Here is a 15,867-nt window from a genome sequence, read left to right as displayed (position 1 = left end):
GAGAGGAGAGCAGCACCTTCCATGGAGGGATGGAGTCCGTCTCTCTTTAGCAGGTCAGGTCTACTCCAAAAACTCTTCCAATTGTCTATAAATCCTATTCTATTCTCATTGAATGTGTTTAAAAAAGATTGTAGTTACAGTAACTACAGTTACTCTGCATCTCAGTATTTCAATATTGCTAAAAAAGCATTTTGATTGGAATAATTTGGCAAACAAATAAAATCCAATTAATTTAGAGCCGTTATTGCTCATTTCTTTATAGAGTGCTGTTGGGGTGTGTAAGCCATGCATGACTATGACATCACTGAAGTGTTTTAAAATAACACTATAAAGTGTAATAACCGTTTCAAAGACTTCAATGGATTAGAAACAAGCTTTGCAGTCTCACGAACTGCTGTCAACTGTACAAACAAATACTCACCTCACTAATGAAAACATAAAATTCCTCTAAGCGCTGCCAAACCAATCTGAGGGTTTTTGAAGTGCAACGAATGAGACACCTGTGTTTTGTTTTATTTGTTGCACTGCATCTAGCATGTTCAGTCTAAACAGCTTCTTACTAATGATTTTGAGGAAGCACATTCTTAATGAGTAGAATGTTAGGGCCTTATTTTTTTGTAAGAACAAAGATTTTCCACACAAAAGGCATTGTGGCTGGTTCAGGAAATCTGGGGGTTATTCAATAATTCAGTAGACTATTAACCAAATCACAAATTGCCTGCACCACTGCATTAAAAATAGCTGTTTTTCATTAGATGTAGTTACAGCCTGTGTTCTAAAAAATTCCAGACCCAGTGAAGGCAGTTCACAATTCTGTAACATCACTACTTGCATAACCACAGTTACAACTTGTAACCTATCTTAAACAGCATACTCAACCAAGCTAAGCAGCGATTGGTCATTCCAGACAATTAAGAAATTAAAGTATAACTTCCTATATTTAACGTCAAAGTGTGCTCTGGGTCTGATGTGAATATAGAAACACTGATTCATGTATAGGATTCATTTCCATAAATAGATAAAATAACCATTCTATTAACCACAGAGTTTCATGTCAGTTTAGCTTTGTTTTTGTTTTTCTGCACCATTGCATGAAAATTATCTGACAAAAAGCTATAGTAAGCTAAATCAGAAAAGAAATTAAAGCATGAATGATTCTGAATGGCTTAAAGGGGAGTGTATTCATGCACACACAACTACACTATGAATGTAACTGACAACAAAAGAAAAAATGTAAAACAGTTATTCACAGAAACTGTTAACAATCACATGATCACCCTGCTCTCAATCTTTATTGTGTGCTTTTCATGGGTAGGAACCTCCTAGATGTGTCATCATTTTATTAATGAAGGAATGTCTTACCTCATCCACCTTATAGAAGATGTTTCATAACAAATGTCAGCATGTAGCATTTGATATCTTATTCTTAGCAAGCTTCATTAATCTCAGTACTAGTTTTGCTTCCCTCCAGATAAGGGAATGATATGTGAACCTTTATTCATTTTAACATGTTTGCAGAGGGTTTTTTTTAAAAAAAAAGGAGTTGTAATATTGTTTTCAGTCAGTAGGGTGCAACATGAGGATTGTGATTGATCCCACTGACTTGAGTCTTTTGAATCTGTTCACTAATTAATTCAGTAACGATTTCTCCATATTTACACCAGTAGGTGGTGACAAATGTGTGTAATGTGTAAGAGAGTTTAAATCTTTGATTTTATTTATCTGAGTTGCTCACGACTGATAGAAGTAAATGAAAACACGTTCACATAAAAGATTAGTTCAAAAAAGCAGATGTGTTCACAAACGAAAAACTATCTGTGTTTTAGACATATATTCAAGTGAAGCAAAAAAGATTAGATGTAGAGTGTCTGTTCCAAAACCTAGTGAGCTTCCTCCGAAGGCAGCATTTTAAGACATCATAGATGCACTCCCGACGCAAAGGCTGTTCCCAGGGGCTGATTTAGACATGGGCAACATGGGCAGTCGCCCAGGCGGCGGTATTCCACGCTATTTCAATGATGCACCGAACTGCCGCCAATGTAGAGTATTTCAAATTGCTCTGTTATGAGAGATAATTTCAGTGAGGATTTTGCCATTGAACACAGCTGCCTAAGTAGCCAAGTGACAGTGGAGGGTGGTACATGTTCTGAAAGTTTAATGGAATAGTTCACCCAAAAATGAAAATGATCAATATCCTTAGAAGCATTATGATAGGCATGTGGGTGAGAAACGGATCTTTTTTTTTTTTTTTTTGCTATCAATCTGCACTTTCACTTTCTCATTCTGCTACTTTTGTTTTTGACGATTTGCATTCTTTGTGCAAATCGCCACTTACTGGGCAGGCAGGAGAATTTATAGAAATAAATGACTTAAAATGTATCTGTTTCTCACCCACACCAAACATATAGCTTCTGAATATATGCATTTAACCACTGGAGTTGTATGGATTACTTTAATGCTGTTGTAAAGGGAACAAGGGAAAGGAGGAAGCGAGAACCGGCATGACAATATAAATGATATTTAATGAAGAACTAAACAAAACATCTAGGTTACTGTTGTAATCTCCGTTCCCTGATGGAGGGAACAAGACGTTGTGTCGAAGAAGTGACACTAGGGGAGCCTAGTGACAGTTTTTATTGTCTTGTTGCTGTATTGTTTGTGCACTGGAAGGTTCTGTCACCAGGACAAGTTCCTTGTATCTGTAAGCATATTTGGCAAAAAGCTAATTCCGATTCTGAAAATGTAGGTATCTGTTTACTTGCATTTGTGTTTTGTAGTAAATGATGAGAGAATTTAGATTTCCTTTAAAAAAAACATTTGTTACATAGTCTATAAATGGAAGATAACAACAAATTAGTAAGCAAACATAAACCCACCCTACATGAACCCTACTAACACAACAGATTGAAAAATATGAAGACAAACCCAAAAAACTCTCAAATATTTAGTCTGGGTGTGAGGGGGAGGAAACAAACATGTTCCTCAGGTTTTTGTTGTTATATCTCACAAAGACTGACAAGATTCTCATTTCATCTGTTGGCTTCAAGACTTCACAGCCTACTGAGGAGATAACAATGCAGAAGGTAGTTACGTTTATCTCACAGATATTTGACTATGAACCTAACAGTAACCTAACCTAACTAGAACCACAACAAGCAGCTGTGTGATAAATGGACCTCACTGTTACAATGTATGTTAGAGGAATGCAGACCTGTTATTTACTCATACTGAGCCTTTTCATGAAATAAGCAGAAAAAAACAATTTTGCTCACGTTTCATAAATAAGGCTTAATATTCAAGCATTTATATAAAAATATATGGTTGTCAATCGGAATTTTGCACAAATTCACTATGTGTAAAACAGATATTATTAATTTTAATTTTGTTTTATTCTTTTTCACAGAAAGAGCTCATGCCGTACTGGAACCTTACTGTCACAGTTTTGCGAGGGAAATTCAATAATTCATATGATTTAAGTGAGTTCATCTCTCAGAATAAAAATGGACATGTTTTATAAATGTAATGGAACATCTGGGTACTTCAGACTTGTTCTGTGTTTGTGCATGTTTGTGTCACGTTTGCACTAACTTAGTTCAATTCATAACACCTCTTTTCCATTCTCTCTCTCTCTTCAGTGTCTAAATGTGACTGCTTCGTCGTCTTGAAATTACCCACAGCCTGTGCTTGCTGCCATCACACCCAAACTGTCAAAGACAGCAATGAACCAAAATGGGATGAAACCTTCAGTTTCAGAGTACACAGCGGTGTCAAGGTAACGAAACAAAACCTTTTCAAACTCACCTTCGCATGAAATTATTCTCCTCCCTTATTGTTCTTAAGTTAAAGGAGAGGTGCTATCTATATAACATTGTGGTGATGTCAATAATGGTCTAATGCTGATATAATTAACAGTAATTAAGTAATTAATAATTAACTGTATATTCTATATAAATAATTATAACACAACAGTTCAAACATGTCAGCTTTTTGACTGTATCACCACAGTCAATTAACCATGCAAATATTCCTCAAGATAGCTAGTAAATTGTTAAAATCACAAAACTGAAAATGTTTAGAGGAACATATGTGAAACTAAACCTTTTGAGCCCATTAAAAATGTCCTTTCCATTATGTTTTTGTGTCCTCAGAACATTTTGGAATTCCACATATATGATGCTGACCAGTTTTCGAAAGATGACTTATGCTCCACCGTTCTCTTTGACATCAGCAATCTCACACTTGGACAAAAGCAGACAAAATGCTTCTTTTTTGATGATAAGGTCAGTTTTGTATAGAAATCTGGCATCCAAAGTAACAATTAGCGTTCTTCTTTGGAAGACCTTAGTAACAGGTGATGTAAACAGCATTTATCAGCAGTAAATAAATAAATAATGTAATTGTGAGAAATAAAATGTAATGTATATTATTACTAAAACAAAAGAGTTGGGGCCACATATCATGCAATTAAACAGAGCAATAATTGTATTTATGCAAATCTATGGTTATTGTTTTTTACTTTTTTCTACAAAAGAGTCATATGTTTGGAATGGTGATAGGGCGTAGTCCTACCATTAATTTCAACATCAATGATGTACATCATTTTTTATTTATCTCAGATAAAGAATGAGTTGTGGGTGGCTTTTGAGATGACAGTGAGGTGAGTGAAACATTTTTTAACAGTTTGTGAAAGCAATGCAAAAACAATTATGGTGTCATTAGCCAATTATGTAGTGAAAGTTAATAACAGGCTATTAGGAAAATTTGTCAATTTTGTTGGCTGACACAATCAGTTGTCTTATTTGTTCTTTTTCTTAAAGCTCTGAGAATCCTGAGCCGTACCTCTCTAATGGAGTTTTGATGGTTAGAAGAACTTTCATCAGTTTTACTATACTCAAAAGGACAGGTCATAAATTATTATTGTTATGTGTGAAATCTGTAATTATTTTATATTTCCACACATATATTTCTAAAGTGTAGCTCAACTACACTTTAATTTGGAAATAAACAGACACAATGTGTGCTTATGATTACCTTATATCTAATTGGAACCCAAGAATCTTTAACAATACTGTAAGAAGCAAGTTCAGGCTTTCACAGATAGTACTTTGGGAATATTTGTGGAGCTCCTGTAAAAATAACAAAAAAATGTTCCCTTTATTGTTAGGCCGGTCCATTCTGTGCTCTGGATGTGAAGGTGGAAAATCTTCTCAAAACAACTGGTAAACAGAAAGACATCAGATATTTCTGGGTTATGACTTAACTAATTCAGAACTACTTTTACTGTATAACCACTCAATCTAGCCTCAATCAGACTATAATATTTAAATAAATAACAGCTGATAACAGCTGAAAGCATAAAAAAAATAGTACACTCTAGAATATTTAAGTATATTTTACAGTGAAGTATTTTCAGCAAAGTTGTAACAAACAGATAATTTACAAAGTACAGATTCATGTTTTTACAAACAGGACCTTATTAATATTCAAAGGTGCTGCAAACAAGATCACAAGTAAATATAATTTTTTTTGTATGTGTGTTTTTTCCCTGTTCATCTCAGTGAAAAAGAACCTGATCTTAAAACTGAGAGGCGCATTTAAGGAGGACTGTATGATTACAGGTTTTCAAGAAAACCCCAGCTGCACACAGACTATGCGATATTACATCAACCGAGACCTGGAGACTGAATTTAGTCTCATCACATCAAAAGTGTGTCATTAAATCAATTGATTATTTAAGCAGATGATTTCTTACCAAATCGATATATCATAACTTGTACACAAATGAACAATATGCTTGTCATTGTTTCATTATCTGACTCTTGTTCACATGTTTGCATATTTGTTGTTTGTCCAGGAAAAAACTGATGATGCAAGTCAAAATACTTTGGACATTGTGTCCTCTGTCCCTATGAAATTGCCTTCAGCCAAACATCAGATTAATCTCTCCATTCCTGCTGGAGAGGTTGGTACTGTTTATAGTCTGTAAATATAGTAAATAAGACATTTACAGCAATCATTGTATAACAGTTTTTTTTTATATATAAAAAAAGAATTGCTAGTAATGGAAATATTATTTTTTTCATAGGATAAAGTAAATCTGCAACTAAGCACAGAGGATCGGTAAATATATTTTTATTATTTATCTCTTAAATTACTTTCCCATGTAATCATGTAACTAGAATTGAATGGTTTTAATTGTGTAATAATGAACCATAATTTTATGAGACAAACCATTGTAAAGTAATTCAAGGCTCTGAATAATGTGTTTTTTTGTCTGTGTTTTGAAGCCCAAAAGAAAATTTTGACGTACGTCTGGGTTTTGATATTCCAATGGAAGAAAAAAACTTTCTGTTGAAGAGGAGAAAAGTCATGTCACAGGCACTACAGAGAGCTCTGAAACTCACCTCTCCACCAGAGCCCAGCAAGGCATGATAATACAAATATAAACACATACACCTTTGACACTTCCTTGCTGAGTGACCAAATATTTGACATCCTTTTCACATGTCTCATTTCATTACACATTTATAGTGTGTTTTAGAATATAGATGTCTCTAGTACAGGAAAACCTTGAGAAAAGCAGAAAGACTGGACACCATAGTTACAGGAGATACACGCGATATCACATGTGTTTAGACAAAGGATCTAAGAAATCAACCAAAATGTTATTTTTCAGGTCCCTTTGGTGGCTGTGGTGTGTTCAGGAGGTGGATCCAGAGCAATGACTGGCACATATGGGAGCCTTAGAGCACTTCAAAAACTCCAGCTTCTTGATGCGGTCAGCTACATCACAGGAGTTTCTGGCTCAACTTGGTGGGCATAAGGAGCAATACAACCTCCAATTCAACCTGTTAGACTCTCACTTTGTGCTCCAAATGAGTGTCAAATGAAAGGGGGTCATAAAAAGACTTTTATATATATAATGTATACACTGGCAGCCAAAAGTTTGGAATAATGTAAAATGTTTGCTCTTATGGAAAGAAATTGGTGTGGCATTCAACTGATCACAATGGACAGGACATTAGTAACATGAAATATTCATATTACAATTTGAAAACAAATTTCAGAACTTCTTAAACTACTTTAAATTTCTCATCAAAAACAGTCTAGCTGATCCCACAAAAGCTCAATGGGTTTAAGATCATAACACTCTTTTACAATTATCTGTTGTCTGTGTTCCTTTGCCCACTCAGAGCTTTTCTTTTTGTTTTTCTGTTTCAAAAGTAGATTTTTCTTTGCAATTCTTTCCAAAAGGCCAGCAACCCTGAGTCTTCTCTTTACTGTTGTACATGAAACTGGTGTTGAGTGGGTAGAATTCAATGAAGCTGTCAGCTGAGGACATGTGAGGTACTTATCCTCTTGATTAGTTGTACATCTGACCCTCCACATCTCTTTCTGTCCTTGTTACAGCCAGTTGTCCTTTGTCTTTAAGACTGTAATGAACACCTTTGTATGAAATCTTCAGTTTTAGCCTTCATTCCTCAAAACAATGATTGACTGACGAGTTTCTAGAGAGAGCTGTTTCTTTATTGCCTTTTCTGACCTAATTTTGACCTTAAGACATGGCAGTCTATTGCATACTGTGGCAACACAACAACAAAAACAAAGACAATGTTAAGCGTTAACAAACCAAATACAGTAGCTTTCAACTGTGTTTGATATAATGGCAAGTGATTTTCTAGCACCAAATTATCAATTTAGCATGATTACTCAAGGATAAGGTGTTGGAGTGATGGCTGCTGGAAATGGATTTGATCAAACATGACTTCTTTCAAATAGTGATGGTGCTGTTTTTTACATCAGTAATGTCCTGACTATAATTTGTGATCAGCTGAATGCCACTTTGATGACTTATAGTACCAATTTCCTTCCGAAACAACAAAATCTGTACATTTTTCCAAACCTTTGGCTGCCAGTGTGTGTGTGTGTTCCTTGAGGTTCACTCATAATATTAGTAAAAATAGACATTAGTAAAAAAGAGTCATATATATATTTTTTTGTTATTATTTATTTATTTATATTTTCCTTCACCTGTACTTGTCTTTATGACTGTATTCAAACATTGTTTGATCTTATTGAAAATATATATAGGAAAAACTCAGTTTTACCACCATTTGAGGACTTTTTAGATGATCACTTACCCACCTAGGCAAATTTTCTAACATGTGTGTTAATTTGGCGAACTGGAACGATTTCACCGTCACGCCATCTGACCAGCTTAAATACATGGTTTTCTCTCATTGTCTCATAGGACTATGGCCTCTCTTTACGGTGATGCTAACTGGTCAAACAGTGACCTAAACGAGGTTATGGAGTCTGTAAAAAAGGAGATATCTAAAAGTGTGTTCAGTGTATTTTCCCTTGAACAGCTAAGGCACTACAAAGAGAAGATGGAAGAGAGAGAGAAAGAAGGACACCTTGTTTCCCTCATTGACATGTGGGGTCTGGCTATAGAGTATCTCGTCCAGGGGAAGGTACTGAAAATATACAGTCAGGTCCATAAATATTGGGACATCGACACAATTCTAATCTTTTTGGCTCTATACACCACCACAATGGATATGAAATGAAAGCGAGCAAGATGTGCTTTAACTGCAGACTTTCGCTTTAATTTGAGGGTATTTACATCCAAATAAGGTGAACGGTGTAGGAATTACAACAGTTTGTATATGTGCCTCCCACTTTTAAGGGACCAAAAGTAATGGGACAATTGGCTGCTCAGCTGTTCCATGGCCAGGTGTGTGTTATTCCATCATTATCACATTTACAAGGAGCAGATAAAAGGTCCAGAGTTCATTTCAAGTGTGCTATTTGCATTTGGAATCTGTTGCTGTCAACTCTCAATATGAGATCCAAAGAGCTGTCACTATTAGTGAAGCAAGTCATCATTAGGCTGAAAAATCAAAACAAACCCATCAGAGAGATAGCAAAAACATTAGGTGTGGCCAAATCAACTGTTTGGAACATTCTTAAAAAGAAAGAACGCACCGTGAGCTCAGCAACACCAAAAGACCCAGAAGACCACGGAAAACAACTGTGGTGGATGACCGAAGAATTCTTTCCCTGGTGAAGAAAACACCCTTCACAACTGTTGGCCAGATCAAGGACACTCTCCAGGAGGTAGGTGTATGTGTGTCAAAGTCAACAATCAAGAGAAGACTTCACCAGAGTGAATACAGAGGGTTCACCACAAGATGTAAACCATTGGTGAGCCTCAAAAACAGGAAGGCCAGATTAGAGTTTGCCAAACAACATCTAAAAAAGCCTTCACAGTTCTGGAACAACATCCTATGGACAGATGAGACAAAGATCAACTTGTACCAGAGTGATGGGAAGAGAAGAGTATGGAGAAGGAAAGGAACTGCTCATGATCCAAAGCATACCACCTCATCAGTGAAGCATGGTGGTGGTAGTGTCATGGCGTGGGCATGTATGGCTGCCAATGGAACTGGTTCTCTAGTATTTATTGATGATTTGACTGCTGACAAAAGCAGCAGGATGAATTCTGTGTTTCGGGCAATATATCTGCTCATATTCAGCCAAATGCTTCAGAACTCATTGGACGGCACTTCACAGTACAGATGGACAATGACCCGAAGCATACTGCGAAAGCAACCAAAGAGTTTTTTAAGGGAAAGTAGTGGAATGTTATGCAATGGCCAAGTCAATCACCTGACCTGAATCCGACTGAGCATGCATTTCACTTGCTGAAGACAAAACTGAAGGGAAAATGCCCCAAGAACAAGCAGGAACTGAAGACAGTTGCAGTAGAGGCCTGGCAGAGCATCACCAGGGATGAAACCCAGCATCTGGTGATGTCTATGCGCAAAGGATTTGCAACCAAGTATTAAAAAGTGAAAGTTTGATTTATGATTGTTAATCTGTCCCATTACTTTTGGTCCCTTAAAAAGTGGGAGGCACATATACAAACTATTGTAATTCCTACACCGTTCACCTGATTTGGATGTAAATACCCTCAAATTACATCTTCTTCGTTTCATTTCAAATCCATTGTGGTGGTGTATAGAGCCAAAAAGATTAGTATTGGGTCGATGTCCCAATATTTATGGACCTAACTGTAGAAATAAAATTGTTTCAATTATGCTCTATTTCAAGCAGAACACATAAAAATAAAGAAGTCATCAGCATGCTCCTAAAGACCCCAAGAAATCCCTTGACAAGCGCAGTTTTCTGTGTTGAGGTATTTCCTATTGAAACGGGGAGGACTTTCAAACGGTTTGACCTTGTTTTAAAAAGCCAATTTAAAACAAGGTTTCATAGCCAATAGCTTATAGTTTACATCAAAGCCATGAACCATGATTTGCTATTATTTAATTTTGTATTCAAATGAACAAAAATGTTTGTAGTGCAAGAGGAGTCATCTTCGTCATTATGGTGCAACTTTCTGGAAGAGAAAACTGCAACATAAACTGTTAAAACTATACTGTGTGTGTGTGTGTGTGTGTGTGTGTGTATATATATATATATATATATATATATATATATATATATATATATATATATATATATATATACACACAGCTCTGGAAAAAATTAAGAGACATCTACAAAATGACCAATTTCTCTGGATTTACTATTTATAGGTTTGAGTAAAATTAACATTTACGTTTTATTCTATAAAGTACTGACATTTCTCCCAAATTCCAAATAAAAATAGTCATTTAGAGTAATTTATCTGCAGAAAATGACAACTGGTCAAAATAACAAAAAAGATGCAGTTTTCAGACCTTGAATAATGCAAAGAAAACAAGTTTATATTCATTTTTAAACAACACAATACTAATATTTGAACTTAGGAAGAGTTCAGAAATCAGTATTTGGTGGAAAAACCCTGCTTTGCAATCACAGCTTTCATGCATCTTGGCATGCTCTCTACCTTTCACATTGCTATTGGGTGACTTTATGCCACTACTGCAGCACAAATTCAACCAAATTGATTTAATTGGGTCTTTGAAATGGTATTTCATTTTCTCCATCATAATTTATAAGTAATTCTGAATTCTTTCCTACCTCAGAATAAAATGGCTACACTATCTGACCAGCAGAGAGCACTATCAAAGGGACAGAACCCTCTTCCCATCTACACAGCTCTCAACATGAAGAATGGCAAGATAGGAAGTACCATTGAGCCTGGTAAATAATTACTTCTTGCTGTCCACTGCAGAGTTTAGAGTCAACAATTACAAGAACAGAGACCGTGTACAATGCATTTAGCCACTGTTGTATTCTCACTTTCTTGTAGCAAACTGCCTGCAATCTAGCAAAGATTTGACCAATACTCACAAAAATCCTGAGCAAAGGATCAAAGACATTTAATGTCCTCATATAAAGTTTACCAATAAAGCATTTTTGACTGGTTGATTTCCTGCTACTTTGTTTTACGGAAAAGGTTTTAAATGAATTCTGTTTGTTGTGGAGGGATAGTTGACTGATGTAATGTAGGGCGGAGGGAGGATGTGAAAACAACACAGCTCAATTAGTTGAGATCATTATACTAAAAGAAATGTGCATACTGTCTAACATATATTCCATGTACTTCTTTGTTGTCTTTGCATCTAGAATTATGTGAGTTCACCCCGTACGAGGTTGGATTTACCAAGTATGGTGCCTTCATACCTGCACAAAACTATGGGAGTGAATATTACCTCGGACACATGGTCAAGAAACTCCCTGAACCTGGGGTATACAATTTATTGGGTAAATTGATTTAAATTGTTAAATGGTAAACCACTTTATTAATCTGGTAATACTTCCTTGAGCTCAACTAGTAGAGCATGGTGCTAGCAATGCCAAAGTTATGGGTTTGATTCCCTCAATGAACTGCAAGGCATATTTGATACATTTACATTTGAGTAAATGTAAAAGTGATTGAAGAATGACACATTAATACCCATTTAATTATTCATTATATAAGTTACAGTATGTGGTCTGTTTGCAGGAATATGGAGTAGTGTCTTTTCTGTGAGTCTGACTCAGCTTTGGAGTTGTATCACTGGAGTGATTCCATCCTGGGCCCACAAGATTGGAGAAGAAGTGAACAACACAGGTAAGAGGAAGACAAATAACTATTAGTTTAGGTAAAGGTACATAAGCAATCAGTGCCTGTGAAGCATCTCAGCAGTACATGTAAAAGGTTGCCTTTCAGATTTATTAATGAGTGTTCCTAATGCAGACTGTTTTTCTTTCCTTTTTAATTTCCCTCTGCATTTTCCTATCAAACTTATTAGAATAAAGCACAATCTGGCAATATGTCCTAAAACTGAACACATTTAATATATTAAACAGTCTACAATGGAATATATACTTTATATAAAAAATTCAAGCTTTTGAGGAGGAAGAGAGAGTCTAAGCAAGGAAGAAGAGAAAATACATAACAAGCCAGTCCTATGATTTGCCACAAGAAAACCTCAAACCTGTTATTAATCAGCTTTAATCAGCCATCCTAAGTAGGCTTCTATCAGAAAATACAGTTACCCAGACCCAATAAATATATAAATAAGCTTTTTTAATTTCTTAATGAATCATGTTATATTTGATGTTAGAATTTGTGCTATTTGTATGTAATTAATGTTTTATTTTTCATCCTCCCTTATTTGTAGACACAGATAATATACCATCAACTTTGGACACGCTCCAGGTCAGCCCCATGACGAATTTAGCAAAAATGATCAGCAACTTTCTGACCTGCCGCCCCGTTATCAGCCAAGTGTACAATTTCCTGAGAGGCTTTTATCTGCACAGGAACTACAGTGAGAACTCTGACTTTACAGCATGGAAGGGTCAGAACATGATTTATGCTATTATTATCCATTTTAAAGCTGAAGTATGTAATTTCTACGACATTAGCGCCACCAAACAGAATAGAAAAAAATAAACAATATTTTCAAAACAACTTTCCAAATTTGCACCTCTGCTGTTGTTTAAACAGTCAGAAAGTCCCACCCCCAACTCATGCCATCGGGGCGAGAAATCTTGTTGGGGTGGGTCTAAGCGGGTTGCTCTAAACAAACAAATACATTTTAATAGCAGCACAGAGACACTGTTTACAGTTTACAGAGAAAATTAACTTATGAATGCTGTACTTATATTTGTATCTGCATTTTAAGCTGTATTTTAACACTGAAAAAGTTACACACTTCAGCTTTAAGTTTAGCTTAGTTAATACCACAGCTTAAAATGTCAGTTCAACTGGGAATAGTATTATTGTAAAGTGGAATTTCTTTTTTTTCTGCAGAAACACACCCAGATGCCTTCCCTAACTCCCTGACACCAGCAGACACCAAACTTGGTCTGGTGGACTGTGCTGTGGCCCTCAAGTCATCATTCCCTCCTGTGCTACGCTCTCAGAGGCGTGCGGATGTCATTCTGTCTCTAAACTACTCTTGGGACCAGGACCAGTGTAAGGTGAGGGTAGTCTCAACCTTAGACAGCACACATCCGTTATTGAACACAAAACTGGAAATCACTTTTTCAATTTGGCCTGCACTAATCTGATTGGCTGGCTTTATGCAATTGTCAGGAGTAAGGACAAGCAGGCTTTTTTTTTTATTACTCTGCCTAGAAACCAACTCATGTTTACAATAAGGTAACAGGTTGATACAATGAGCACTGTTGAGGACAAACTTATTACTGGATATGCCAAAGTTTACCATGTTAGTGGCATCAAATATTTATTTTTGTTTTGTTTGAGGAATTTAGTAGCAAGTTATGTAGAATGTAGAATGTACAAAAGTTATTTGTATATTCCAGTTTGTTTTCTGAGTTATGTCTATGAAATAATCAGTAGTTAAAACTTTTGGATAGACATAAACCCTGATCACAAATTCTGCAACATTATTTGAAAATAAATTGTATTACCACAGTCTATTATTGTGTTAGCGTATATATATTTCACAAAAAACCCCATCTCTAAATAGCAAGTGAAAACAAAACATTGGTTGCTTAAATTGTCAGCCAGACTGTCTCTTAATATATGTATACTGTATATTATAATGTTTTTGCATGTGTCTAATAGATCCTAAAGCAAACTGAGGATTACTGCATTGATCGGAAGATTCCATTTCCAAAGATTGATTTTAAAAAGATAGAGTCAGAACCAAAGAAGGAAATATATGTGTTTGAGGATAAGGATAATCCAGAGGCTCCCATAGTGATTCACTTTCCCTTGGTCAACTTAACATTCAAAGAGTTCACCGCTCCTGGTAAGAACTATCAATAAGATTCTTAGGTGGACATTCTGCTTTAGCATGAATGCATGGAACAGACTAATTTCAAATACATCACAATAGAAATGGAATGGTATCAGGTAAAAACTTTTCTGCATGTGTGTATTTGTGTTGTAGGAGTGAAAAGAGTGGGTAAAATGGAGATGAAGGAAGGAAATTTTGATGTTGACTTCACCAGTAGCTCCTGTCCATTCGCCACTCACAAACTTACCTATTCTCCTGAGGACTTCCAGAAGCTGGCAAGCCTCACCACCTACAACATTCTAAACAACAAAGACATAATTCTGAATATACTGAACAAATCACTTAAGAGAAACATGGAGAGAGTTCCTGTTACAAAGATGACAAAATCCTAAATAGAGACTCAGAAGTGTTGAGCAGCATGTAGAATTCATATAGGTACACTTCACAACACTGGTGAGCAGTTTTCCAACCAACATTGTTAAAAGTGCACTCTGTATTTTTTCCAACATTAAAACAAGTTTTACACATAAATAAATGAATGGCACTTTTATAACAAGTACAGTTACATTAGATTATTTCAGGCATATTAGAAGACTTTTAGAAACTGTTTTATTGGGGGCTGCCATATTTAGATCACATGATCAGCCGAATACCGATAACTTTTTATCGGTTACACACCTATTATTCACTTTGACACTTTAGTTTGCAGAATAAATAAATCATGGCTGACTGCTGTTGTTTCTACAATGCCTTCAGTTATGGAAACTTACACCTTTAAACTATGATAGATATGTACGTTGAATATCAAAGTTTATACAATGGGGCTGTTAAGTGCTTGATTCTGATTGGTTAATGGGTGTTCTAAGGTAACGGGTGTTCAAAATATCCTGGCTCTTCCAAGCTTTATAATCGGAATGAATGGTACCTTAGATTTTGAAGCCCAAAAAAGAGCATCATCCATCAAAAAGTAATCTATACGGCTCCAGGGGTTTAATAAAAGCCTTCTGAAGCGAAGAAATTTGTTTTTGTAAGAACAATATCCATATTTATAACTTTATAAACTATAACCACTGGCTTCCGGTAACAGCCATCCACGTGTTCACTGGCTTCCTCTATCCTCTGTGCTTCCGCGGAACTCGACTCTCTTGTGAACGTGCGGACGGCCGTTAACGGAAGCCAGTGATTATAGATTATAAAGTTAGAAATATGGATATTTTTCTTACAAAAATGCATTACTTCGCTTCAGAAGGCCTTTACTAACCCCCTGGAGCTGGATGGATTACTTTTTTGATGGATGTGCTTTTTTGGGTTCAAAATCTAAGGTACCATTCATTCCAATTATAAAGCTTTGAAGAGCTAGGATATTTTTTTATATAACTTCGATTGTGTTTGGATCAAAGAATCCAAAGAAAGTCATATACACCTAGGATGGCTTGAGGGTGAGTAAATTATGGGATCATTTTCATTTTTGGGTGAACTAACCCTTTAAGCAGTTTAGCAACTGAAAAGCTACATACAAGAATGGCGACACTACAAGCCTTCTACTGAGGAGTGTTGTTAAACTAACAGTGTGACGATTTGTAGCAATGCTACTGATGAACATAGCTTAAGACAGCTGCTCCGTCATCAATTATTCCTTACTTATATGAACAATGGT

The 15,867-nt window shown here is 35.8% G+C and overlaps 1 protein-coding gene across 1 annotated transcript; it reads left to right on the top strand.

The window, feature by feature from the left end:
* The first annotated feature begins 3,015 nt into the window (after window positions 1-3,015).
* On the top strand, window positions 3,016-15,187 carry pla2g4f.2 (phospholipase A2, group IVF, tandem duplicate 2). The gene is made up of 20 exons (XM_052145006.1): window positions 3,016-3,083; window positions 3,404-3,476; window positions 3,636-3,772; window positions 4,149-4,280; window positions 4,617-4,657; window positions 4,818-4,860; window positions 5,165-5,219; window positions 5,559-5,707; window positions 5,855-5,962; window positions 6,086-6,120; window positions 6,288-6,426; window positions 6,677-6,813; window positions 8,252-8,474; window positions 11,037-11,154; window positions 11,581-11,718; window positions 11,960-12,067; window positions 12,621-12,800; window positions 13,256-13,425; window positions 14,036-14,222; window positions 14,364-15,187. The coding sequence occupies exons 1-20, from the start codon at window positions 3,075-3,077 to the stop codon at window positions 14,600-14,602; spliced, it is 2,421 nt and encodes an 806-aa protein (XP_052000966.1). The 5' UTR covers window positions 3,016-3,074; the 3' UTR covers window positions 14,603-15,187.
* The last annotated feature ends 680 nt before the right edge of the window (window positions 15,188-15,867 follow it).

Source organism: Xyrauchen texanus, chromosome 16 (assembly GCF_025860055.1).
Source record: "Xyrauchen texanus isolate HMW12.3.18 chromosome 16, RBS_HiC_50CHRs, whole genome shotgun sequence".
NCBI lineage: Eukaryota > Metazoa > Chordata > Actinopteri > Cypriniformes > Catostomidae > Xyrauchen > Xyrauchen texanus.
The sequence above is the reverse complement of the archived record's forward strand: the minus strand, read 5'-3'. Positions and strand labels throughout refer to the sequence as shown.